The 25182-nt window shown below is 46.0% G+C and overlaps 2 protein-coding genes across 2 annotated transcripts; one reads left to right on the forward strand and one right to left on the reverse strand.

Annotated features, from left to right (window-relative positions):
• Window positions 1-368: 368 nt before the first annotated feature.
• Window positions 369-12651, reverse strand: IL5RA (interleukin 5 receptor subunit alpha). Its single transcript, XM_062008554.1, has 10 exons — window positions 12546-12651; window positions 11174-11319; window positions 10475-10613; window positions 9601-9733; window positions 9335-9525; window positions 8247-8392; window positions 7359-7494; window positions 5121-5217; window positions 2472-2553; window positions 369-565 (listed from the first exon to the last, which is right to left on the reverse strand). The coding sequence occupies exons 1-10, from the start codon at window positions 12643-12645 to the stop codon at window positions 473-475; spliced, it is 1263 nt and encodes a 420-aa protein (XP_061864538.1). The 5' UTR covers window positions 12646-12651; the 3' UTR covers window positions 369-472.
• A 5323-nt stretch (window positions 12652-17974) lies between these two features.
• TRNT1 (tRNA nucleotidyl transferase 1) lies at window positions 17975-22879 on the forward strand. The gene is made up of 7 exons (XM_062008566.1): window positions 17975-18287; window positions 18848-19041; window positions 19599-19737; window positions 20024-20150; window positions 20383-20576; window positions 20773-21023; window positions 21645-22879. The coding sequence occupies exons 1-7, from the start codon at window positions 18152-18154 to the stop codon at window positions 21891-21893; spliced, it is 1290 nt and encodes a 429-aa protein (XP_061864550.1). The 5' UTR covers window positions 17975-18151; the 3' UTR covers window positions 21894-22879.
• Window positions 22880-25182: the final 2303 nt, after the last annotated feature.

Here is a 25182-nt window from a genome sequence, read left to right on the forward strand (position 1 = left end):
CCAAAGAGGTGGTTTGAGCCGAAACTTCATGGTATTTATACATCTCTGGTTTAATTCCGCTTCCATAACCGACCAAGGGAACACTCCGTGTGGGTGAATTTGGGCTGCTCCTGTCTGTTGATGCCAAGGCTTGACCTTTCCAAGCTCACGTGGGCTGGTGCTGTTGGAGTGGAGCCTCTACAGTTTGGTGAGTTGAGAGTGAAAAAGAAAGAGAAAAACCAAGCAAAAAGACCAGAGTGGATGTGCCCTTGTTGTGCCTGCTGGTAGGAGCCCAGGAGCAGCGGGACAGCGCAGCGTCGCTGGGCTGCGCCCCCAGTGAACCCCGCTGCGGGTCAGCCCTGCTCCCCTGGCTGTCCCCGGGCGCTGCGGAGGGGCTGGGGGAGCGCTGCTCCAAACTGCTCAATCCCCCACACCCACGTTTCTCCTTCTGCCCCTCAGAGTGGTGACGCTGTGTGACATGGCCCTGGGCCCCTCAGAAGACAGAGTCGTCGAGGGCACTGCAGGGGAGCTCCTCAGCGAAGCTGCCGAACTCGGTCTCCGCATCGCTGGTGCAGGTACGTGCTCTCTGCAAAGCAAACCCTGCTGTTTGCAAGCTGAGGTGCTGGCTGCGGGGTGCTCAGCAGGACAGTCATGACATACCAGCTAAAACATGTGCTTAATATTTGTCATGAGAGAAAAGCTGCAAAGCCCCCAACAGCGTGTCCTGCAAAACACTGTGTTTCAGGTTAGAATCACAGAATGGTAGGGGTTGGAAGGGACCTTTAGAGATCATCCAGTCCAACCCCCCTGCAGAAGCAGGGTCACCTAGATCAGGTCACATAGGAACACACCCAGGTGAGTCTTGAAGCCCTGCAAGGAAGGAGCCTCCACACCCCCTCTGGGCAGCCTGTGCCAGGGCTCCCTCACTGAAACACTGAAATAGGTTTTTCTTATATTTAAGTGGAATTTTTGTGTTCCAGCTTCATCCCATCACCCCTTGTCCTGTTGCTAGATATTATAGAAAAGAGGGATGTCCCAACCTCCTGACACCCACCCTTTAGATATTTATAAATGTTAATAAGATCCCCCCTCAGTCTCCTCTTCTCCAGACTAAACAGCCCCAGGTCCCGTAGCCTTTCCTTGTATGAAAGATGTTCCAGTCCCCTGATCATCTTGGTGGCCCTGCACTGGCCTCTCTCCAGCAGTTCCCTGTCCCTCTGGAGCTGAGGAGCCCAGAACTGGACACAGGACTCCAGATGAGGCCTCACCAGGGCAGAGTAGAGGGGGAGAAGAACCTCCCTTGACCTGCTGCCCACACTCTTCTTGATGCATCCCAGGATGCCATTGGCTTCTTGGCCATGAGGGCACATTGCTGGCTCATTTTTAGTTTATTATCAATCAGGTTGATGTATTTAAAGAGGGATTGACCCAAAATGTGAGGTAAAAGCTGAGAAAGAGTATTGAGTTCAACGTGGGGATTCTGCCAGCAAGATCCCATTGTGGCTGACGCTCTCCCAGGGCTGCTCAGCGCTGTCCCTCTGGCCAGCAGCCCCCTGCACCTACAGCTGTCATTGCTGGCTTTAAGGAAAGAGTGGACTAAGTACAAAGCAGAGCTGCTTTTGCTGATGTGAAGGAGCCTTTGCAAGCTCACATTTTCTAGCTGCCAGTGTTAATATTTGCTATTTCTCATGCTCTTATTTGTGATATCCTAAGTCATGTTATTTTACACCAGTGGCTTTAATTAAAAACAAACATATGATAATCTTTTAAGCCTGTTTCCTTGACCAGACCATGGAATAAGAACAATACCCAAAAAAAAAATCAAACAACCCCTATTCTAAGGGGACAAATTAAAATGAAGTTACTCAGCAGCACTTCCCTTGAGCAGACAAAGAGGAATTTTATCTTATCTGTAAGGCAAATGTATTTATCAGGAAGTAACAGCAAACGTAATAAGGCTTAAGACCAGCTTAACAGTAGGACTGAAATATTTCCTATTGTTAGGTTTCACAAAATAAATCATCTCTCCAGGAGTCATCCTGCAGCCCCTGTCAGGGCAGAGCTATCTGCCTGGCTGAGCTGGAGGGAGCAACTGCATTCCCCTTCAAAATGTGTGGCATGTTAGAAAAAGCACTCAACAGTAGCACTGAACCCTTTGGTTTGGTTTTAAGCCTTCCCAAAACACTTCATCTACAAAGGAGGCCAGATCCAGAGAGAGGAGGTGGCCACACAGTCAGGTGAGGACTGGGTGCAGCAGCTCCGATTGCAAGGATGACCTCGGGGGCCCCCTCCTTGTACTCCTGTGTAATCCTCACATTAACTGCACCCACCAGCATCTTTTGAACATACATTTGACAGTGTAGTCCACAGACATTTGAAATTCTAAGAGGTGAAAAGGCTTTAAGTGAGCAGTGGCAAGGTGTGTGCTCTCACACAGCACACAAACACATCCAGTGAGCAAAAAGAACAGAGTGACTCGAATGGTATTTTACCTCGTAGTCATTTGGGAAGGGATCTCTGAATTTGTTTCTGGGTGTTGGAATTGGTGGGAACAGTTTACTCCATACATGCTTTCTGCAAAAAAAAACCAGTAGATGATGGCAACATGAACAGTTCAGCACCTGGCATCATCTCCACTCCTCCCAGCTTCCCTGCCAAGGGTTAGGTCTCTGCCACCATACCCAGGTCAGCTTTGCAAGTGCTTCTGTATCATTGCTCCTGTTCAGAGGGAGCCCTGGAGCCCACACAATTCCCCCTGCAGCTGATTGCAGCTCTGGGTGTGTGTTTGATGCCTTTCTAGTTGTGCTCTTTGTCAATAAAAGATTTTGATGGAGACAGATCAAAATCATTTGTTGAGTCAGCAAGAAAAGAAAGTTACACATCTTTTCTGGACTAGAAACAGTTGAGGAGGGATGCACAAATGCCCAGCAAAAGTGAGGCAGAAGCACATTTGTGTTTGTGGGGGCTGCTTGCCCTTCAGGTGCAAGAGTCTCTGCAGGGAGGTGGTGGTGGGGATGGTGCCCTCAGAATGGTCCTGTTCTGGTCTGCAGGACACTGAAAAGTTGGAGTTATGTGATTAAATGTCTTGCCACTAAAAATGTCCCAGAGATCTCTGCTTGCCTCTACACGAGTTAGAGACAAGACCCTGGTCCTTTCCATTGGTGCTGCTTGGACTTCCAGGCTTTGAAACGCCCCAAAGGACCCTCCTGCCTTAACTCAGCATTTCAGGGCCTCCATTATTGTGCTCTGTCTGTCTGAAATTTGCCACTTTTCCCACAGGCTGTGGCATGGAAAGACCAAAGAGAAAGAAAGATAGATAAGTGATAGACTTCATGAATTTTTCAAGAGCAGTAAAAACCAGGAGTACTAATGAAACTGATCTAGGAAACCTGCTCTGGTTTTCTCTTTTTAAACAGCTGCAGATACAGCAAGTGAGCAGGATAAGCACTGCATGGCATCTCCCCATCCTTCCCACCTCCTCCCAGGGCAGGCTCGGGGATCAGAGAAGTGGCGAGGACACTCAAGCAAGAAGCAGCTTGAGCAGGGTGGAGTAAAGCCAGCAACTTCATGAAATTCAGTGCAGCAGGCTTTAATCACTTTGGCAAAGATGGACTGTAACTAGCCTATAGGTAGAAGAGAATTATAAACTGGCCAGGCAGAAGCTCCTGACAGCAACCACCAAATGCAGCAGCGAGCAGCTGAACCTGGAAACGCTAGCTGAAATTCATCTGGTGGATCCAAGGTCATACATAACATGCATTAGTGCAGCATCTTCGAGATGATCCTTGAGCAGAAGTCTTCCCCTACACCTACTGCTGCCCCTGTATCTGTTTCAGGATCTCTGCAGGGGTAACTGCATAATATCCCAACACTTCACAGGAGAACAAGGAGCGTTGTGACTGCCACTGACTGGTGCTGATGGGTTTTGCTGTCCCAAGAGAAGAGGAGTCAGCTGATGAAGATGATGCTGGAGCAGTGGAGGAGCTGCAGCTCTACAGAGAGGTCAATCCACAAACAATCCCTCATGTGAGTAAGAGCAGTTTGGGAATTCGCACCAATACCTCAAGGCTGCATCACTGGGAGCAAGTGCACATGGAGCACAACATGAAAAAACTCTCTGGGGAGTTGATCTGTCTTGTTCTGACAAGTATTGCTTATAGAGACCTGCTGTGCTAAGTAAACTGACTTAAGAACAGGGTTTCATAGACACCAGACACTTTAGGGAGAGGTAACAACAGTTGCTGTGTTGATAAAGGAACTGTAGTATGGAAAGGAAAATAGCCAAGGACACATCAGGATGACCAATAAATTAAAAGGCATTCAAGAAATCAGTAAGAAATCAGCAGAGTTGAGGACAGCACTTAGGATACTGGGAGCTGTGTTTAGTGTGGACTGGTAATTGCTGCTTGCTGCATCTTTCTGGGAAGAAGCTTGTAGTTACATTCATTCTTTGAGTCATCACATGATTCGACTAGTCACAGCTACAGCTACCCAAAGTGTACCTGGGTTTCTTCACAGTACATTTTGGGCAGTTTGGTTATATGGCACCTGGTTGTCCTACATGGCACCCATACCCTCTGTAGTAACTCAACAAATAGGTCAGGAACTCAAAGCAAACAATAGTTCAGTGCATTTGCTTTTAAGTCAAGAGGAGCAGAGAGCACAAAGGCTTGGAGTTTTGACCTCTTCAGAGCATCTACCACACTGCTGTCACTGCAATTCAGGGCTCAGCATAGAGCCTATGTCTGCAGGAGACACTAGAGAAGACTGAGAAGACACTGGCCTGTACATTTTAGCCATGAAAAATGCTTTCACCAGCTTTCCCTAGGGTTAAAGACAGACTCCACCTGGGGAAATCATTGACCAGACCCATTTAAGTAAAGAAACATGGAAAAAACAACAAATTTGCCTCAGTAAATAGCTTTTGTTGTTTAAAGTGAAATTGATTAACTCTCTCGTCCCATGAATGCTGTTGAATATTGGTTTTGATAACTGATGAGGCTGATTATTACTTCTGAGTACTTTTGCTTTGTAAAAGTGTCCTTGCTTCAAACTAAGCAAAGCTTGTGAGCCTCTCACACACCTCCTGACCACTGAGGCCTTGGGTGTGCTGGAAATGGAAAGAAAATGATGCTACTTACATTTTGCATATTGTGGCAACGAGTAGGAACATGCAGCACGTGGACACACAAAGCACAGTGAGAACCCAGGCCACAGGCTTCTCCAGTTTGTTTTGCCCTGAATTTCAAGGGGAAAATTTAAAAAAAGCATTGAAGTACATTATTTTAGTGCAGCTTATCTAAACCACACTCTCCTAAAAGATGCCACTGGGTGTTTGATGTGATTCTATTCAGATCACAACATGAGAACAAAGACCTGGTGTCTAGAATGAGAAACAAAATGCAGAGCTTCAAGAGCAATTTCCATGAAACTGACTCTCTGATTCCAGCAATCAATCTCTCTCCCTTTGCCATGGAAGGAACAAGCTGAGAAGCACACGGAGCCGGGCCCAGTGGAAGGATGACGTGCTCTTTGGACCATCCCACACAGAGAGCACAGGGCTGGTGCTCAGTAAAGACACTTTGCTGGTAATTTCAAGCACAAACTTGTTTTCCATTCAACCTTTCTTAATTCTTTCAATCCTTTCTAGCCAGGAACTGGATTTCTCTGGCTTCCTACACAATAAACAACATTGAACCCCCCATTTTTCCTGTGAGCTGGTTGCTGATACTTCTCCTCAGGAACCATTTCTCTGCTGCCTCTACCTGTGAGCATCCATGGCTGTTTCTATCAAGGCCAATGCTTCTGTTGGGAAAAGACATTGCTCAGTGACCACAACCATTATTTTCTGCCACATTATGCCACGTAGCAAAGCCACTTCCACTGAACTGCATTTGCAAAAGGCCGCAGAGTCCGTGTGTGCTCGCGATAAAGTACCTGTCCTATGCATCAAGGTGTCAGCACTGCCATTACCAGCTAATTGAAAGGACATAAATCAGCCAGCAGCAGGAGTGTTGGGTTTTTTGGTGCTGTGGACAGAACAACACTCAGTTCTGGCCAGATTTGTTTCTGAGGAATGAGGAGCTGAGGCTGAGTCCCTGGCAGGCGCGTGGGGAGGAGGCTGTGAGCAGGCAGGTGCTGCTCAGCCAACCTCGCTCCTCAAACACCTCAGGGATGGCTCCTTTTTGCTTTCAAGGTTACCACTTTTCTTACAAGAAAACAAGATTTAGGGTGTAACTGTCAATGAGTTATGCTTTGTGTTAGTCTCAAGGATGACCAGGACAGGAAACTGTGGAAAATGGTTTAAATAAGTCCCATAAATCGATTCAAAGGCTCCCAGAATGATGGCTGGCTAGTGACTCTGTTTCACAGCCCAAAATGGGAAGGGTCCTAAGTCTCTTCCATCCTATGTAAGTTGGCAATGGCATCCCAAAAAAAAAGGCACAATCAGGCAACTGTCTCATTGCAACTCAAAGTGTGGGAGAAGGAGCAGTTGCAGAGGCCGTGCTGGGGCTCAGGGGACCTGCCTGGCTGCCCTTTGTCAGGCTTTTCTCCAACATGTGCCCAGCAGTACCACTCTGAACCAGCACGAGCCCATGCACCTGCCCCAGGTGAGTAGAAGTTGCTGAGCCTCACTTCCCAAGGGTTCCCCAGTGCCATGGAGCAGGGTCTAGGGGATGTGTTAGAGTAAGGAAGCAAAACACCAGCAGACTTGCATTCACTAGCAAACAGGTATGAGAGACCAGCATAGTAAACAGGAGAGTGCAAGGGGCTTTTTAAGTGAAAATGAGGAAGTTAGTTAAGAAACTCAAAAGATAAGAGCAAAGGAGGATGTCTAAGAAGAAACAGCTGATAACGTGCTGTGATAAGGAAACTGGTGTTTCCAGAAAAACATGTTCAGCAAGCAGGAGACAGAGAGCAAAGTGGGGCAAATTACCATGTTCCAAAGATGCTAAAACCATGCTCTTATCCCCACTTACATTTCAGACAGCTCCACTAAACTAATAGTTGATCACTCAGCTTCCAGCATCAACATCACAACTAAAGAACTAATGCAACTATAAGGCCTGCCCTAGAACTTGGGCCTTAAGCTTGTTTAAAGCAGTGACTGAAAAACATAAGCATGCCAAAACAAAACACTGTCTAAAAAAAACACCCCTCCATATGTCCAAGAGCTTGCTTGGGAGATATTTTTACTTTAGCCTGGAACACAGATTTAAACTCCCCTTGGCATCCACAAGTCAGTCTCTTCCTTCAAATACTGATTTTCCTGGCTTCTGTTAAAATGACCTGGTGTTCTGCATGCTCATGAACAGGCAGCCTGTGCTTTCCACCAATGTGATAACATTCATTATGAGAGAGGAGCACGTCATTCTTACCAACATAAATCACTTCAGTCCAGTCACTCCAAACTCCCCTGATGCAATGTAGGTGATGATTGGCTCTGATTTGTATGGAATACCTGCTGGTAACATCAACCCGCAACCTGAAGTCGTTTGAGGGTATTTTCAGCACCTGTTAGAAAAAACAATATTGTCCTGTTGTAGATTCCTTATGACTAAACAATTCAGGAAACAAGATTTAAGCACATTGTATCATTTGAAGTTTTTTAAACCCCTTTACTAGAATAACTGGGAGCACTTGCCTTTGCTTTTGAAGCAAGAGCTCTGTTTTTGTAGGTCTGCTTTCCCTCATAACACACCAATATTTCAGGGAGAATTCCTGAAAGATGCCTCAATTTGGGATCCTTCCTTAAGACACTTAATTCTGGATTTTTGGGACCATCCATCCTCCTACTGTTCTGAACCTAGAACTAAAGAACTCCACTTGTCCTTATTTCTTTTCTAGGTCTCTTGGGGACAATTTGTTGCAGATCTAAATGACACCCAGAACAAAAAAAAAGGGGAAAAAAACATGAAAACTGATGAGCCTTTAGTTTTGCTGAACCACAATCACAAGTTTCACCAAAAGTCCATCGTTTCTACCATGTACTAACAGCAGGTTTTATAGTGAGTGCTTAAAGATTTGTAACATGTCCATGAATAGGAAGACTCACCTGGACATGTTCCTATGCGACCTCATCTAGGTGAACCTGCTTCTGCAGGGGGTTGGATTGGATGATCTCTAAAGGTCCTTTCCAACCCCTACCACTCTATGATTCTATGACTTTTTCAGCAGGCTACCTAAAGGCAAATCCTAACTCTATAGGTCAGTCAGCTCAGAGACAAGACTGCTATGTAATACTGGTGCAGCAGAGAAGCAATTACCTGCTTGTTACCTGACTTCAAGTTGGAGAGGTAAAATTCGTATTCAAAACACTCCTTAGGGAAAGGAGAAAGTGGCTTCTCCCATGTGGCCAAGAGATCATTTTGCTCTAAGGACACAGTGACGTTTCGGGGAACATTCACTTTCTCTACAAAAAGAAAACTGTTGTTTATTGAGCAGTTTAAACACCAACAGTTGGAGCATTTTTATAACCTGAGAGTGTTGCCAAGTAAGACCCAAAACCCTGGAATTTATTTCACAGAGAAGGATTTAGGAGGGATAACTAGATTGGAGAAAACACTTAAGGGAAGACAGGTTTTTAAATCCACTTTAAAGCTTTGGGAAACGAGATTACTGGGAGGGGGGATTGATTAAATTATTCTTCACAAAAGCGTGAACTTAATGACAGAACATTTAGAAAAACTGCTTTTTTGGGGGGAAAAACCCAAACAGATGTAACCAAGGAAGTTGCTGAAAAATGGAACCAACTCAAAGGGGTGGATCAGCAGCTATTATGAGGATGACTCCTAAGAAGAAACTCTGTCACCTGTTTTAGCTCAGTGAAGCCATGAAAAAGAGAAATATCATCTGCTTGCAAAACAGTGAAAGGCAAGAAACTAGTGAAGGAAAAGGAATCATTTGGGGGGATGAAAGATGATGGGCAGTCATGGGTGATACTGCTTTTTATTCAACTGTCTAAAGCCTTTCTTTAAAAGGACGTGGTTATCTGGTGTCTTTGTCCCTTTACTGGAACATAAAGGGAAGTACAAACTGTACTTGAAGGTATATTGACTAAATCAACTGGAAACCAGTTATTGGAAATACCACTTTGGCTAAGAAACAGAATAACTGATTGTTGGGGTTTTTTTGGTCATTCTCTATTTTAAAATACATTATTAAAGTAAAAGTTAATGAAAACCATCCATTTCTGTCTTATCTTGTCTGATTTCACGAAGATGTCTAACCAAAGCCAGCACAACTTGCACCTACACCAAGAACCATTCAATCCAGTAACATTCTGTCACAGATCTTGTGGCAATCCTGCTAGACACAGTTTTTTTTCTTCAAAGTGAAAGGTATTTCTACTCACCAATGGCATTTTGTTTAAATAACTTCTGGAAGGGCTTGATGGCAGCATACCTGCTCGACCCATTAATGTGTATCACGACCAGCTTGCCAAACTCTGCAGGATGAATATGAGTGGCTGCAAAGCTGCACTCAGTGTTCCTGTTCCACTTGTCTTTGGTGTAATCTTGACATTCTTCGGTGTACGTCTCGTACCTAAATTAAAGTACTTGTGAGACATGAGGCTCTTAAAGAAATGCACTGCTGACTAAAATGAGAGCAAACACCAACCTGTAAAACAGAAAGTACTTGGTATCTTCTGGTGCCCCTTGGCCAGGAAACCAACTGCAGTGGAGAGAAACACTGCTAGAAATGGTGAAGCGAGTAAGACAGGACAAATTAGTGATGGATGTCTCTGGAGCACCTGGAGAGTCAGGGAATTATAAAGCAGAAAGAAAAACCTTACTACAGAAGTTGTAAGAAATAGATCATAGAATCATAGAATGGTGGGGTTGGAAGGGACCTTTAGAGATCATCCAGTCCAACGCCCCTGCAGAAGCAGGTCAACCTGGACCAGTTCGCATAGGAACATGCCCAGGCAGGTCTTGAAGACCTCCAAGGAAGGAGACTCCACACTTAAGATTACACTCTTTTGATCCATTGTAACTATGGATCCAGTTCTCTTCCTTACCACACAAGTCTATCATAGAATGGTAGGGGTTGGAAGGGACCTTTAGAGATCATCCAGTCCAAACCCCACCCTGCTAAAGCAGATCCCACCTAGATCAGGTCACACAGGAACGTGTCCAGGTGGGCTCTGAAGACCTCCTGAGAAGGAGCCTCCACACTGTCCCTCCATATTCCATGAACCCCAAGGCAACGTGATCTTTTAATATCCCTAAGTGTATGAGAGTGAATCTCCTATCTTAGCCTTAGGAAAGACTCTTTAGAAAATGTTGCATGTTATCCACGTTCTGCACCTCCAGACTGTACTGCAGGCTCCACAGCAGTGCAGCAAGTCCCTGGCTATGTCATTTGGTAAGATCACTGTAGCAGGTAGAGGGGAAATTGTTGTATTTTTCAAGGATTAAACCTGTCCCCTTTTGATATCTAGCCCACAGAGCAGAGCAGAACACAAATTTCAGACATCTGCAGTTCTTCTTACCTGGAGGAGGCAGGAGTGTTTGCTTCACCCAGTCACTTCTCATCTGAAGGTCATTATGGAGAAGCAAGGTCCGAACACGTGCAGAGAAACCGTGGTGAAGTGCCACTGTTCGGGTACTGTGAGTCCTCTTGGTGTCGTACTTGAAATCAAACAAACAAATCAAATAAGCACCACACATGATGGAAACTGAACCAAGGGGCCTGCAAAGACTGGTACAGACTTTGCAAAGAGGCAAACCAGCCAGGCAGCTTAGCTGGTTATATTGAGAGAGCACAAACAATCCACAAGTGAGCAGGGTTTCTCACAGCAGGACCCTTATCTTGCCAAAATTTGTCTATAGCAGACAGCTCTGAGGAAACATGGGCTGATATTTCAATGATACCCTGGAATTAATGCAAATTAAGTGAGCTGACTTGCATGAGGGGAAGCAGTGTCACCTAAAACCAGTATCTGTCTTCCCCCCAAGATGAAGGCAGCAGACACTGCCAGTTCCCAGGCTTGCCCTGTCCCAGCAGATAAGCACAACTGAAAGGGAAGCTCTCTGGTGCTCACAGCATTTGTTTATGATATAAGAGAATAAAGGATTCAATACGCCAGTCATTCAAGAGACATCTGACCCCTAATTGCACCTTGGTTTGGTGCAACGTATTTAACTCACCACGAATTTCACCTTCTTAAGATAACAGACTTTCATCTTACCTCTTCAGGCACAGGGCTTAGGATTTCCACATCATATCTGATCGTGTAGTTTCTTTGCTCCTGATTGGGGTTTGGTTTCCAATGTAACAGTACTTGTGCTAGTGCAGAGACTGTAAGGGTGAAGTTAAGAGGTGGGAGAACCTGAACTGCAAGGGAGAAAACAAAAACACTCATAACATAGTGATCCAGTGCGTTGTTCAGAGCAATGGCTGGTTACAAGCATGAGCAACACAGGCAAATATGACTGCATTTCCTTAGAATATTCTCTCTCTACAGCTTCTTGTACAGTATTCCTAAAATACCTTTGAAGAACCACAAAAACTTAACCAAAAAACTGTTTACTTTAAAAACAGGCCTTTACAACAGCTTCAACTTGAAAATTACTGTGGTATAACACATTTGGCTTGTTAGTTAGGGTCAGGTTCTTCAACTTGATCCTCAGCCACACAGGCACTGGGCAGCTGTGGGGGCTGAGCAAGGGATCGACCACACAAACAGCTCTCACCTACCTGAGCTGGCAGAAGGTTATAATGTGAGGGCTTTCTAAGAGGAGGCTGACAGCCACAAGAAGTTATATGTGAGAGAAGAAACAAAATGATGAACAGAGGAATTAAGCACAAATGGAAGAAAGCATAGAAGGATGGCAATGATAATTTAGAATGACAGGGCAAGAGGGATTCCTGGAGCTCATATGGAAATGAGGAAGATCTCATGCTGGGGAAACTGTTAGCATATAAATAGCAAGGCAATGAAATAATCAATCTACTCCCCTCCATTTCTGGAGTTCTTCAGAGCCTGCCCTCCCTTAACTGCCATCTCCAAGGCAGCTGAGGGACATCAATCCCCACTTCTCCTCTCCCACTTCTCCTCTTCAAACCTTTGATGCCCACTAGTTCAGTTATCCAGCATGCACCTTGCATAAAGGCCCAGAAAACCGCAAGACAAACCACTCTGAATTGCTTCCTTTACACTACTTCTTGTTGATGCCCACAAAAAACCCCCCAAAAAGCCACCATGAAGGCTGTAGAGACACCAGGATTGTGCCAGCGATGCTGGTGCTGCAGTTTTGTTCCTGGATGTACATTGCTATCTGGAATAGCACCTTTGCTCTGGCTGGATTGAATAAAGCAAGGCAGGAACTACTGTCCAGCCCAGAAAGGAGTGGCATGGCATTAGTGGTGTCTGCGTGCCTCATGGGTCTTGCCTCTCAAAGCAACAGTTCTCAGGCAGTGGCTGGGAGCAAGCTGAGACAGGGTCTGACCATCACTGGAAGCACATACCCAGGGCATGGTCACCTTTGAGCAACACATAGAGGAGCCTTGGTCATCCACTGGTGCTAAAGCTACACACTGGTAGAAGGAAAGTGCCTTACCTCCTGCAGCTTGAAGCAGGTTTGGCTGAACCAAGTTTGTTGTCCAAAGGAGGATGAGAACAACTCTCCTCATGCTGGCCATAAGCTCTAGTTGGTACATGTATCAGCCTATGTGCCTCGTCACCATTTTCCTGAAGATGGCAGCTACAAATGAACACAGCCCTGTGTTACACAAACCATGGAGCAAAGGATAACCATGTGGTCAAAGGAATGAGACTGCCACCTTGCAGAGCACAGGCTCTCTCCCTTCCTTGCAGGAACGTGCATCTTGTCATGGCTAAGCCTAGCCCAAGTACCACCAACCACATCTCACTGTGCTGCTCTGAGCATCCACACGTGCCAGTGTTTGAAAGCAGCAGTTTGTTCACAGAGGGCTGGCAAAAGCAGAGGTAGCAGTCACAGACTTACAGCATCTCCCCACAGCCAGGGCTGAGCTGGGTTCAGGCCATCTGCCTTTCCCTGCAGCCCCGTTTACTCCAACAACAGAAATGACCACGCTTTTAGCTGCCACACTATGCAAAATCACTACTTACTGGGATTCACTTTCCAGTTTCTCCTTCACTAAAGCTTGCTAAAGAAGCAGTCTCAGTGCTCACCTCAAGGCTAATTCTCCAGTGTTAATTACTGGGTGTAAGGGAAACTATTTGGCTGGTTTGTAATGTAAACGAACAACTGTTTTTAATGCTGAAGCCCAGCATGTTCTCCTGCTTCCTACAGGTTGTTTCATGAAGTACTGGGAGAAAGAAGGAAAATCCATGTGTAATGATTCATGTGTAACCTAATGCAAACAGCATGGAAACACAGAACAGCAGCTTTCCAAAATGTTCTTACTGAAGAGAAATACACCCTCCCAGCCCAATCTCAGCCCTTCCCTGGGGCACCACAGCAATCCCTTGTATGGAAAACATCATATTTTCAGATGGTAATGAGCAGAGAAAGCGTCTTTAACCCATCAGTTCTCCCTGAACCTCCAATAAATAACCCAGGGACTGGAAGCGCTTCCATTGATCACAGCTGGAGCACTTCTGCTACAGAGGAACTATTTTTCAGAATGGTGTCTGGATGCTGAGCTCATTAAAATGACACATAATCTACAATGCAGGCTGATTCTTAATGTCCAAGGCCACTCATTATCTATATTCATGGTTTGTATGTACCTGCTCTTCCACTAGACAAAATGTGCACGAGGATAATTGAACCTCTGGAGTTTGCTAAAGGATTATTCCGGGGTGTGGGGGTTGGCTTTTATATATGTTGAGTTGTGGAAAGACATTTGGGTCAGACATTTGGGCTCTTCCAAAGTGTGTGTGAATCCCAATCAGGCAATTATTATTCACACCTTACATTTATGCCTACCCAATGCCTCCAAGACTGTCTCTTACTGCATTGCCAAGCACGAGGAGTCTGTTCTTGTGGTGAACACCATACAGACCTCTGCTTCGCAAGACTGTCGTACTCTGGAGGTCATTACGTGGACTGAACACAAGTTTGCCATGGCACCTGATCTCTGGTGCACCTACACTGCTTTATCTGACAGACACTAATTAAAAAACCCTGCTAGAACATGGCCCACGCTCTGTTGTACAAATGACTGGCAGCAGGCTTGCTTTCCTGCTTCAAGAAACATCATTTCATGTACCTGATGAGACTATTAAATACACTCATGACTTTTCCTCTCTAGTTAAATGTAAAAATTTATCAACTTCAGGTCCCTGAAAATAAAAACTACCTGATTTTCATACCAGCAATAAGCCCAGTACAGCTCCACCAAGAACCCAACACACCTGCATTCCTACCCATCTGTTAACAGGACCCACCACCTTCATTGCAGCTCTCTCACTGACCCCCTGCACCCAAACCCAGCAGCTGGGTTAAGGTCTTGTGCTGTGGTACCTTGAGTGAAAAACACAGGAGAACCCACCCAAGGGCATTCCAGCCACATGGAAGAGAGGTGGAGGGAGGTTGTGCCTCCCCAGCTGCAGGCAAAGCTTTATGAGGCACAACTACTTGACTCTGGGAAAGGAGACTTCCCCTGCTCACAGAACATGCTTTTAAAAAATCACTTCCTTACAGTAAGTATATAAAAAACAAAGAAATCTTTCAAAGCTCTCACGTTTTATACCTGCTGCAGGTTCACATCCACTAGCTCAACAACATCAGTAGGTGCTCTGGCATTCAGTGCAGCTGTCTCTGCCTAAAGTGGGTTTGCCTACCTATACATTCTTTTTCACTTTGCCCCCCCAAAATAAGGCTTCTGATTCTTCCTGGCCACATTCTTTTCCCCCTAAGTTTGATAAGATCAACGTTACAAAGGTATTGCTGCTGTCTAACGGCACACACGAATGAAGCACAGATCTAACCTCTGCTGAGCAGCACTTCACTGATTTGGAACTGGATATCAAATGCTACTGTAATGCAGATTCGCTTGCAATTTCTCTCCCTGTTCTTCTTTTCAGTTTACCTTTTCCTGCCTTGTTTTCTTTTTCTTGCTGTCACACTGAGACTGAAAAATACAGCTTTTGGAAGTGGTGTTTCCATAGCAGTGTAAGACCATAACCTGTAAGAATAACTTGCAGTCTATGACATCTCTCTGGTTTATGTGAGAAATTAATGACAACAGAACCCAAGTAAGCATTTTCACTTCAAGATGATAACTAAAAACCTACAAAGAAGATTACACTCCTCACCAAAATGGATACAGAAAGTTTTCAGGACCAAAAAAAGCCCCCTTGATTATATTACAGTTTAGTTATACGCCATAAAAAGCAGTAAGACAACATAAGGAATGTGACTATCCCCTTCATAAAGGGTATAATCCTTCATAAAAGACAGCAGAAATCCAAAGCATAGAAAACAATCTCTAAAAGGCAACGATTTTCCTACTTAGAGCTGACGTGTGCCGCTGTCTCAGAAGCAACTGGCCAGAAGCAGCTGCCAGACGCATTCCCCAGGGTACAGCAAGCTGACTTGGAAAAGTGGGGCCTTTGCATCCTTCAAAGGAAGCACAACAAGACCAAAACAAACCACCCAGCTACCCCAGGAGGTTACCTGCAGAGTCTCAAAAGTTCTGTGAAGAGTCTGCTCCGTTTGTTCACGTGTCCTCTGGGTCATCTCTCCGTGGGTTTCTTTTATAACTGCTGTCTTTCAAGTACAAAGGCGATAGGTACTTCAGAAATGATGGCAGATGATAAGCCAGACAAGCATGCACTGAAAAAGGGAACTACAGATTTAACCCCAGGAGGGAAGGCTCCATACAAGCACACAGTTTAGCCCAGAAATGGTTTTACTTTATTTATTAAGGGTTAATTACATACATCATAGTCTGATGATTCCCCAATACCTTTACAAGAGCAAGAATGTCCAGTGGCTGACTACAAAGGAATCATGTATATCCAGCCACCTACAGAACACTGCTGGCAGTCCAATTTGTTCTTCCCCTAGAAAACCAAACCCAAACGTTGCTGGAACACTGTGTAGGTTTTGTCCAAGGGTTTTATACCATCCTCTCCAATGCTCTTTGCCATAAGCCATATGACATCAGTGGCATTTTAAGAAGTTACCAGTGCAAGAGCAGCTTCCTAACCTTGCACTGAGAGCTTTGATGCATGGGGTTGGATAACACAGGCTCACAAGCAGCAGAAAGCAACTTAAAAGGCCTAAAAGCTCCCCTGTGGAACGTGGGACTATATGTGATGCATAGAAAAGATGAGGAAAAGGCTGATGATTCATGTTCCTTACATTCAATACAACCTGGACTGCAAGTACAGAGAGAGAACTCTGTGCAGGTGACACAGGCTGGGAGAAGAGAGGGCTTTGCAGGGTAAAGCTAAAAGTAAGATAAGTCCTTGACAAACTGGTGGGAAGCAGGTGCAGTTCAATCCAGACAAGCTCTCCACTGCATTTGGGCATTATCAACTGTAAATTACCAGCTGTAAATAATTATCAACCAATTAGGTAGCTGTTCTGCAGAAAAGGATCCAGGGTTTTGGAGGGTCATAAACTGAAGAGGGATAAACAACGTTATTCACTTGTGAAAAGGCACTCCAGAGCAGTGAAAAGCGAGTGTCCTCTGCAAGACAGATGATGTAATCCTTCCTCTGCACAGTGCTGATAAAGCCTCTGCTCACACACAGTGTCCAGCTCAGATACGGCACCTCAGGCAGCCCTGGAGCAGAGGGAGAGAAGCCAGTGCTCCTACCACAGCCTAAAAACTTCCAGAGAGGGAACAAGTTAAGGGAAGATGCAGAAATGTAACACGGTAAGGCTTTCAGATGCTCCCCAAGCCCATTGGGTTGGGACTAGAAGGTATGAAGTAAAATTTGGGGGCAAATCCTGCCATCAGGCACACAGAAACGAGGCAACCTCCTAAGCTCTGGCCAGCCTTGATGTCTGTGAATAAACAAGAGCTCTGACATCCGAGTTGTTTCTGTAGAAAAGAAACAGCAGTCACAGGACAAAACACAAGAAGGTAAGAAAAGGTGATGTTCTGACACGCCTGACGAAACTGCTGCAGCGCTGAGGTGGTCTTGGAATGGGTCATTCAAAAACAACCCCACACACTTCCATCTGCAGTGAGGTGCTGATTCGTTAGGTGCTTAAAAGGCCGGAGAGATCTGTGTAATGTTTCTTCCCAGTTACAGAGAAACCTGCAGCACGCTTTTTGCTGAGACACAGATTTATTCAGGCTTCAAAGGGAACCACGCTCCCAACCACCTCACATGTGGGTGAGCTCCTCCTTCAGGCTCTGCTCCTTCCAGCTCTTCCAAAGCGTCTCCTTGCAGGAGCAGTGCAGGATGAGAGCCATGGCCCTCCCGAGCCCTGTGCTTGCAGCTGGACAAACTCTGACATTTCAGCTACTTCACAGCGACTGCACTTGTGAGTCGGGAAGGACCCATTCGCCCTCAAACTGTATCAAATCCCCGAGGCTCCCGCATTACCCCACCTTGTCCACACATCTCCACACCGCAAAATCTGAACCCAGCCACAGCAGACCAAAATAAAACCACTTTTAAGTGCATTCCAACGGCTGAACTAAGATGGTCCAGCGACTCTGAGCTGGCAGACACGGTTCAGCCGCTCGACACCAGTGCTGGGCCGCTCTGGTGATGACTGAAGCCACCTCTCAAGCGCTGGTGGGAGTGACTGGTCCCTTTCTTTTGTCACTAACGCGTCGTAACACTCCTTTTGTCTACACTGAAATGAAACCACGGTGGATCTTTTATGCTTCCTACAGTTCCTTTTGTCACTCCTTCTCTTACGCCGCGTTTCCTGCAGGACAAACGCTCCTGTGCCTTCCCACCGCAGAACACACGGCGCTCGGGCCCTGAGGGCTCCACCTCCGCGACCCCGGCGCTCGGCCCACACACGCCCGGCCGCCGCGGGCCCGCCCCCGCTCCCTCCCGTGGCGCTCTGAGCTCATCGGGCGGCGCCGCGGCCGCGTTCTCGGCCCAGCGCGTCCGGAGCGCCGCGGGTGTGTGTGCGGCCGTGCGGGGCCCCGTGCCCGCGGGAAGGGGCCGTGTGGCCGCGGCGGCGGGGAAGGAGCGGAGGCGGCGGGGCAGGAACGGAGGCGGCGGGGCAGGAACGGAGGCGGCCCGGCGCGTCCCCGGATGCTGGTTGTGCCGCTCCGGGCCGGGCTGCGGCTGCTCCCGCCGCTCCGCCTGCGGCACCGGGCGCCGGGCGCCATGAAGCTGCAGTCGCCGCAGTTCCAGGCGCTCTTCACGCCGGGGCTGCGCAGCGTGGCAGGTGAGTGCGGCCCGGCGGGGCCGGCTGCGGCGTGGCGGGGAGCAGACGCCCGGCCTCGGGCCCTTGTGCCGCCGCCGTTCCCCCGGCGGGGCGGCTGGTGTGCGCTGCGAGGCGCGTTGCTGCTCCTCGGCTCGAGCCGCCGGCACTTCACAGTGCCCCAGGGGCCGGGCTGGGGTTTGGTCAGCTGCGAGGGGTTGTCGTTCCTGAGGAAAGGTGGATTCACAGCTTGCTGTGCTCTGCCATAAGTTAATTAAGCACCTTTCCCGTGTCAGCTACTCACTGCTACAGACGTTCCACGGCCCAGAGCCTCCCAGTAATCAGTTAACCAGTTAATTAGTTAATATTTAGGTTATCAGTAATACCACAGAAAAATACGAGAGGCACGACTGGGAGAACACACGGGGGCGTTTAGTTGTTAACCTGTGCATTTCACATGAAGCCCTGCACACGTGCTGCTGTGCATTTGCCTCTGTTGCCACATCCATGTTAATTGGTACGGCTGGCAGTGTGCTACAGTTTTTGTTTGAGATACAGTGTGCTTTATGGTTTTCCCTTCCCAGAATTGTTTGAGAAGAAGAACTATGAGCTGAGAATAGCAGGAGGTGCTGTGAGGGATTTACTGAGTGGAATGACACCCCAAGATATCGATTTTGCCACTACAGCTACACCGACAGAGATGAAGGAAATGTTCACATCTGCTGGTGTTCGTCTGATCAATAACAAAGGAGAAAAACATGGAACCATTACTGCCAGGGTTGGTTTATGATTTGACTTGGCTCTTTTCTACCTGTATCTGTGAACGTGCAGCACATTCAATAGGAAACTGGCAGCATACCCCTTGGTTAAAGTAGCACAGTAACAGTTTAAATGAAACCCTGCTTTAAAGCACGGAGTGACCAGTTACCACATTTAGTGCCTGTTACCTCTGCATAACCCATTTGTGCTGCTGTATCATCACTAGAAAAGATAATGTTGGCTGCTCACATGGGTGGATAATGTGGGGAAGTTGAGCCTAGGGTTTCCTGCTCCTGCTTTCCCAAATCTCACTTCCTCAACCATGCTCATTTCTCTGCCTCTCCATGTTCTGCTCATTTCTCTCCATGTTCTGCAAGCTATCTAGAAAGTGAGTAATGCAGGGATGGTCTCCAGGTGTGTGCATGTCTTGGCTGTCTGCTCTGTACAGAAACATGCTGCATGTCAGCTTACACACAGCCAGCTTCAACACTAACTGCACACAAATGTGAGGCTGAAAGAATATGTGGCTTTTTGGTTTGTATTCCTGACTGTTGAAGTAACAATGTCAATTTTCAGCTCCATGAACAGAATTTTGAAATTACTACTCTTAGAATAGATGTTGTCACCGATGGACGACACGCAGAGGTTGAGTTCACCACTGACTGGGAAAAGGACGCTGAAAGGAGGGATCTCACTGTCAATTCCATGTTCTTAGGTAAATTCTGCCAAAAGCAACTATTTGGATGAGGCACTGCTTTTCAAAATAAGCCAGTAAATTCACTTCAGAATAATCCATCACCATAATCCAAAGCCAATCTGATTCAGTTCTGTTGGTTTGTACTGCTGGAAGGTCTGTACAAACAAGCGAGATGATCTCACAGACCAGCTGAGATCACACACTTCTGTGTGCTTCTGTGTTTTCAAATGAGAGGCTTCAGTGGTGACAACCATCTTTGCAAGTTTATGATGTTCTTTTGTTCTCTCCTCCCTCCTTTGTCTAGGTTTGGATGGGATGCTGTATGATTTCTTCAATGGATACGAAGACTTGCAAAACAAGAAAATCAGATTTGTAGGAAAGGCCAGTGAGAGGATACAAGAAGATTATTTACGAATCCTGAGATATTTCAGGTACTAGGTTCTGCCTTTCCTAGACAATAAAGACATGAAGTAAGCACTGTAGGTTGCAGTAACATGCAAAAGGAGATCAGTGGTGTAAGAAGAGTTGTCACTGACACATTGTTAAGTTTCTTCTGCTGTTGTAAATCAGGACATTTAACAGTGTCATGACATTGATTCTCTGGATAGCAGTGACACGTGGAGTAACTGCTCTCAGGCTAACCCAGAGGTTTTATTTGGGCAGGTTTTATGGAAGGATCGCAGAACAACCTGGTGATCATGAACCTAGCACACTGCAGGCCATCAAAGAAAATGCCAAAGGTTTGGCTGGAATATCAGGAGAAAGGATTTGGGTGGAACTGAAAAAAATCCTCCTTGGCAACCACGTTAATCATTTGGTTCGAGTTATGTACGAGCTGGATATCGCCCAGTACATAGGTAAGGTGCAGTGGAGGTTGACTTCCTGCTGCTGTGTCCTACACAAACAGAACTGCAGCATGGCAGTGAAAGAAAACTTGGGTTTACTTGTGAAGAAATTAAGTTTGGGGTTTTTTTTTCCTGTGTTAAGGTCCATATTTCTTATTAATGCTCTTTCTTGCACTCTGTGTGTGTGTGTGTGTGTGTTTCCCTTCAGGGCTACCACGTGATGGAAACTTAGAGGAATTTGACAGAGTCACTGAGAAGATTCAGAATCTGTGTCCAAAACCCATGACTGTCCTGACATCCTTGTTCAGGGAGAAAGATGATGTCACAAACCTTGATCTGAGGCTGAAAATCTCAAAAGAAGAAAAAAACCTTGGCCTCTTTTTAGTGAAGCACCGTCAAGAGTTAACCAAAGCCACGGGTGTAGAGCCACTCAGACCCTATCAGGACTTCATCATGGATGTAAGTGTGTCACTGATACCAGTTCTGATTAACTAAGTAGTTGGTTAGTTTTTTTCCCCTGGAGAGGGGACCAGAAGGTAATAACAGCTATTGCAAACATCCTGGCATATGTTTGCACCATGAAGCAGAAGCTTTGGTATGAAAAGACTTTCTCCCTTCAGTAGAGCTTAATTGAGCAAGAGGATAAATAGCAGGTGTCTGTACCTGGTTCCCAGAGCTTTTCTCTTTCCCATCTACAATACTGAGGCTTTAAATTAGTTTTCAGGAAATCATTTGAAACCAACCAACCCACTGTAGGTGTGCTATGGAACAGGCAGCCCGTGGCCTGCCACAGTGAGGGTCAAGTGACTTGCAGGTCTGCACTTGCAGCCTCCGTGCCCACAGGAGGGGCAGTGGCTCCTCTCCAGTTGGAGGCTGAAGAAAACAGTTACAGCTGTTGTCTGGGAATCAGAAAGTCTCCGAGTCTCTCCCCCAGCTCTTTTAAAACTGGAGGCAGGAGATAGCCTCGATTCCCTGGTTCCAGCTCAGGTATTGTCTACCACCATGCCATGGGAATAATGTGACCTTGAGCACGCCTCATTTTCTACTGTTCCATAGTGAATCCTCTCTTTTTTCTTTTAGTCTAGGGAAGCTAGTACCAATTCCAAGATCTGTGAGCTGCTCAAGTACCAAGGAGAAGAACACCTTTTAAGAGAGATGCAGCAATGGACTGCTCCTTCCTTTCCTGTCAGTGGCCATGATTTAAGAAAAATGGGGGTGTCTTCAGGAAAAGAAATCGGAATAGCATTGCAGCAGCTGAGGGATGAGTGGAAGAAGAGTGGGTACCACATGGATAAAGAAGAACTGTTGAGTTGCCTGAAGAAGCTGTAAAATTGAGTGATGGCAGAGAACTGTTTGTGGCCCATTCCAAGGGGAACTGAGATACCGGTAAATACTGTCAGTTGTAAGAGGCTCAGCCAGCTCTGTTCTCCCGATACTCATTTGTAACTTCCACAAGGAGAAGTTTAGTGCTGCAGTACTGTAAAATGCAGTTTGCCAAATCCCACAGTCTCTGCCTCCTTTTGTTGTGTTTTAATGATAAATCTTTAACTGCTTTATCTTGACCTTGGGTATCAGAGGTGACACCAAGCTACATCTAAGGAAACAAAAAGCAGCAGAAGAGGTATTTGTGTCCCCTAGATAGAATCATGGGAGGGTTCATGCCTAGGAGTGTCTTAATTATTAACACTTAATAATAATCTTAATTAATAATCTCTAACTGTTTTTGTGCATAAAGTCAGATGTCAGACTGAAACACTCACCCCAGCAGTTCTCAGACCGTCATGCCCTGTGAAACCAGTCTTCCATCCAGACTGCCGTGTTGCATAGCTCCAGAATGAGTTGTAATGAAAAGCATGACTCAGCCAAGTTGTCAGCACAACCTTCTTGCCTCTTCAGTAGTCAGTGACCACAGCTTACCAGCCCCGGCTTTTTGGCTGTGCTTTACACAAACCCCAAGGGGCTGGCTCTAAGCAACAGCATCTCCTCTGGGTATAAATCTTACTGCAGGTTGAAGTTTTCCTACAAGACCAGGGCAGTGAATAAAATCCTTTGGATTTCACTTTCCTCCACTCTTTGCAGCAGTAGATGGCACTAACAGCGGAGCCTCTATGCTTCCAGCCAGACAACTTTCCCAGCTGCTTGCTAGTCTTGTTTTTAAGTCAGTTACTCTAAATGAATCCCTCTGAAGGTACTTTGGGAATTTCAGGGAGAGACCAAGGGAGGAAAAAAGTGCTGTTTTTCTCTGTTAGTAAGGCAAATCTAAGAACATGCTGGTGTTTGATTTAATTATGTCATTAAACTGAAGCCTCCTTGTACAGTTTATTGAACTGCTGAAAGCCTGGGTGGGAGACAAGTAATAAAACCGAGTGCTAGAGCAAGCTCTTGTCAAGAACACTCCACAGAACTGCAACTTTTAACACAGCATCTGTGCAGCTGGTAAAACGTCAGCAACTAAGTTTTATGTTACCCAAAACTGCTGTTGGGGCTGAACTCTGCTTGCAGGGGGATTTCTTAAGGACATGAGGTTGAAATTTTTACAGTCTCCAGTGCTGGTGAAAAGCAGCACACACAGATAATTCTGAAAGCATCTCAAAACAGGCCTGCCTCAAAGGTAGCATGGCCTTCAGTTAGCTCATGTTAAAATCAGGTTGTGCTTGAGGTTTCCAGTTGGGCTCCTGAGCATCTGTGATTTACTACATGCCAAAGAAATTAAACCCTACTAAAATGAAAGTGCAGTACATCAAAGTAAGAGCCTGCTTGAGCTCTGCAAAAAGGGATGTGCTTAAACAAACACTTTTTGTAAGAGTAGGAGCTACTGAATAGCAAACAGGGAGCCAAGAGATGAAGTGGTTTGGGACATACATGGTTGAGTACAGAACTTCTCCCCAGCGGAGTGCTGGACTAATTAAATGCTATTTGTAGTGTGCCTTAATTAAAGTGACACATCAGAAACACCCACCTGGCTTTGGTGCTTGGTCACAGCACAGTTAATAAAGACCAAAACCTCCTGTTCCCCAGTTCAGCCAGGGTTGGGGGATGGGGTGGGGGGCTGTGTGGAGCTCTAAAGTTTGCAAACAGTAATGAAATAATCATTTTCTTGTGGGAAAAGCTGATCCTCATTCAGACTAGAGCCTGGAGCAGCACCGAGTCCCACACCCCCCCTTCATGAGGCCCCCAGCCCGCAGAGAACTGCCAGGGAAAGGGCAAAACAGTAAATAATGCCAAGGGCTTCCCCTCACAGAGGGCAGCTGGGGATCAGTGGAGGGTTTTGCCCTTCTCTCAAGATGTAATGGTCTGTAAAAATGATGGAGGGGCCAGATGGGCTTGGGCGCGTTCTGAGGGGACAGGACATGGCTCATTTCCCCCCACAGAGCCTAGACACTGGAGAGGAGAGAGGAGGGGAGAGGAGAGAACACCAACAACACGTACCTCAGGACCTGTGCATGGCCTGGCAGGAGCATGGGGAGGATGCAGCTGGGTCATGGAGGGCAGTGCCCAAGCAGCCTCCTCTCCCTTCCTATTGGCATCTCCTCAGCTTAATAAACACACCACAATCTGCATTATAAAAACAACCTATAAATGCATGGGTGTTATAAATAATACAAAACAGGTTATTAAATAATACACCATGATATGGAACAGCAAAATGTGTTAAATGCATGTCTGTATACACACTGGAAGTTTAGGAACCATACATTTTATATATGCCAATATAAGAAGTGATATAGCACTAGATGATATATTGTTTGTATTATATATTCTAATCTATACTTCAATATTTACTCTTTTCTACTATTTTTATTATTGTTTATATTAAAAACATAAAGTTTAGGGAGGTTGCTGTGGTTTAACCTCAGCCAGCAACTAAGTACCACTCATTCCCCTCCCCAAAGTGTGATGGGGGGGAAGAAAAACCCCCAAGAAGCGAAACATAAAACTGGTGGGTTGAGGCAAGAGCAGGTTACTACCTGCAGTGGAATTAGATATTGTAACAACAACAAAATACATGTGAAGAAGAATAGTCATGAAAAGGAATATAACAAAAAAGTGCTGCCAATGCAGCTGCTCCCCACCTGCTGACCAATGCCCCAGCAGCCACCCACCCCTCCCAGTCTCCATACTGGGCATGACGTCCTATGGCATGGAGCCTCGACACTGACACAAGTGAAGCTCATCCTCTACATACTCTGAAAGTTCTATTTACTTTCTCCAGAAGTGCACTCTGATTAAGGGAGTCACAGAACAGGCTCCACTTCCAATCCTTTACAATTTACCTGTGGGTTCAGCACAGAGATATGTTCAGTAACCCAGTGCTCTACCAGGGCTTTCGTTCAGATGGGTGACCTTTCCCAGAAGCTTCCATAAATCAACCAGTCCTACAGAACTCCATGAAGCATGACTGGCTGAAGTATGAAAATGCCTTTTCTTTCCTTAAAAAGCTGCTTCCAGTTCCAGTGGGACAGCAAGGATTACATTATCTCATCAGAGTGTTAGTGGTGGAGAGACTAACAGTGTCCTTCATTATTGGCTCTGGGAGAAGACAAGGATTTAAAGCCTTGACATTTTAGGTAATTTCTTTATAACATGGTAAAACAATAGCTCTTTAAGAGCCTGCAAT

The sequence above is a fragment of the Colius striatus genome, chromosome 15, assembly GCF_028858725.1.
Source record: "Colius striatus isolate bColStr4 chromosome 15, bColStr4.1.hap1, whole genome shotgun sequence".
In the NCBI taxonomy this organism is placed as follows: domain Eukaryota; kingdom Metazoa; phylum Chordata; class Aves; order Coliiformes; family Coliidae; genus Colius; species Colius striatus.

What these genes read in the sequence shown, in the direction of transcription:
- IL5RA (XM_062008554.1), bottom strand. Translation starts at nt 12,645, where the DNA reads ATGTACCAACTAGAGCTTATGGCCAGCATGAGGAGAGTTGTTCTCATC. An exon ending in TGAAGTCAGGTAACAAGCAG is followed by an intron (nt 7,495 to 8,246) that starts GTAATTGCTTCT and finishes TTTTTCTAACAG; the next exon opens with GTGCTGAAAATACCCTCAAA. An exon ending in GACTGAAGTGATTTATGTTG is followed by an intron (nt 5,218 to 7,358) that starts GTAAGAATGACG and finishes CTTGAAATTCAG; the next exon opens with GGCAAAACAAACTGGAGAAG.
- TRNT1 (XM_062008566.1), top strand. Translation starts at nt 18,152, where the DNA reads ATGCTGGTTGTGCCGCTCCGGGCCGGGCTGCGGCTGCTCCCGCCGCTC. An exon ending in GGGGCTGCGCAGCGTGGCAG is followed by an intron (nt 18,288 to 18,847) that starts GTGAGTGCGGCC and finishes TTCCCTTCCCAG; the next exon opens with AATTGTTTGAGAAGAAGAAC. An exon ending in TGTCAATTCCATGTTCTTAG is followed by an intron (nt 19,738 to 20,023) that starts GTAAATTCTGCC and finishes TCCTTTGTCTAG; the next exon opens with GTTTGGATGGGATGCTGTAT.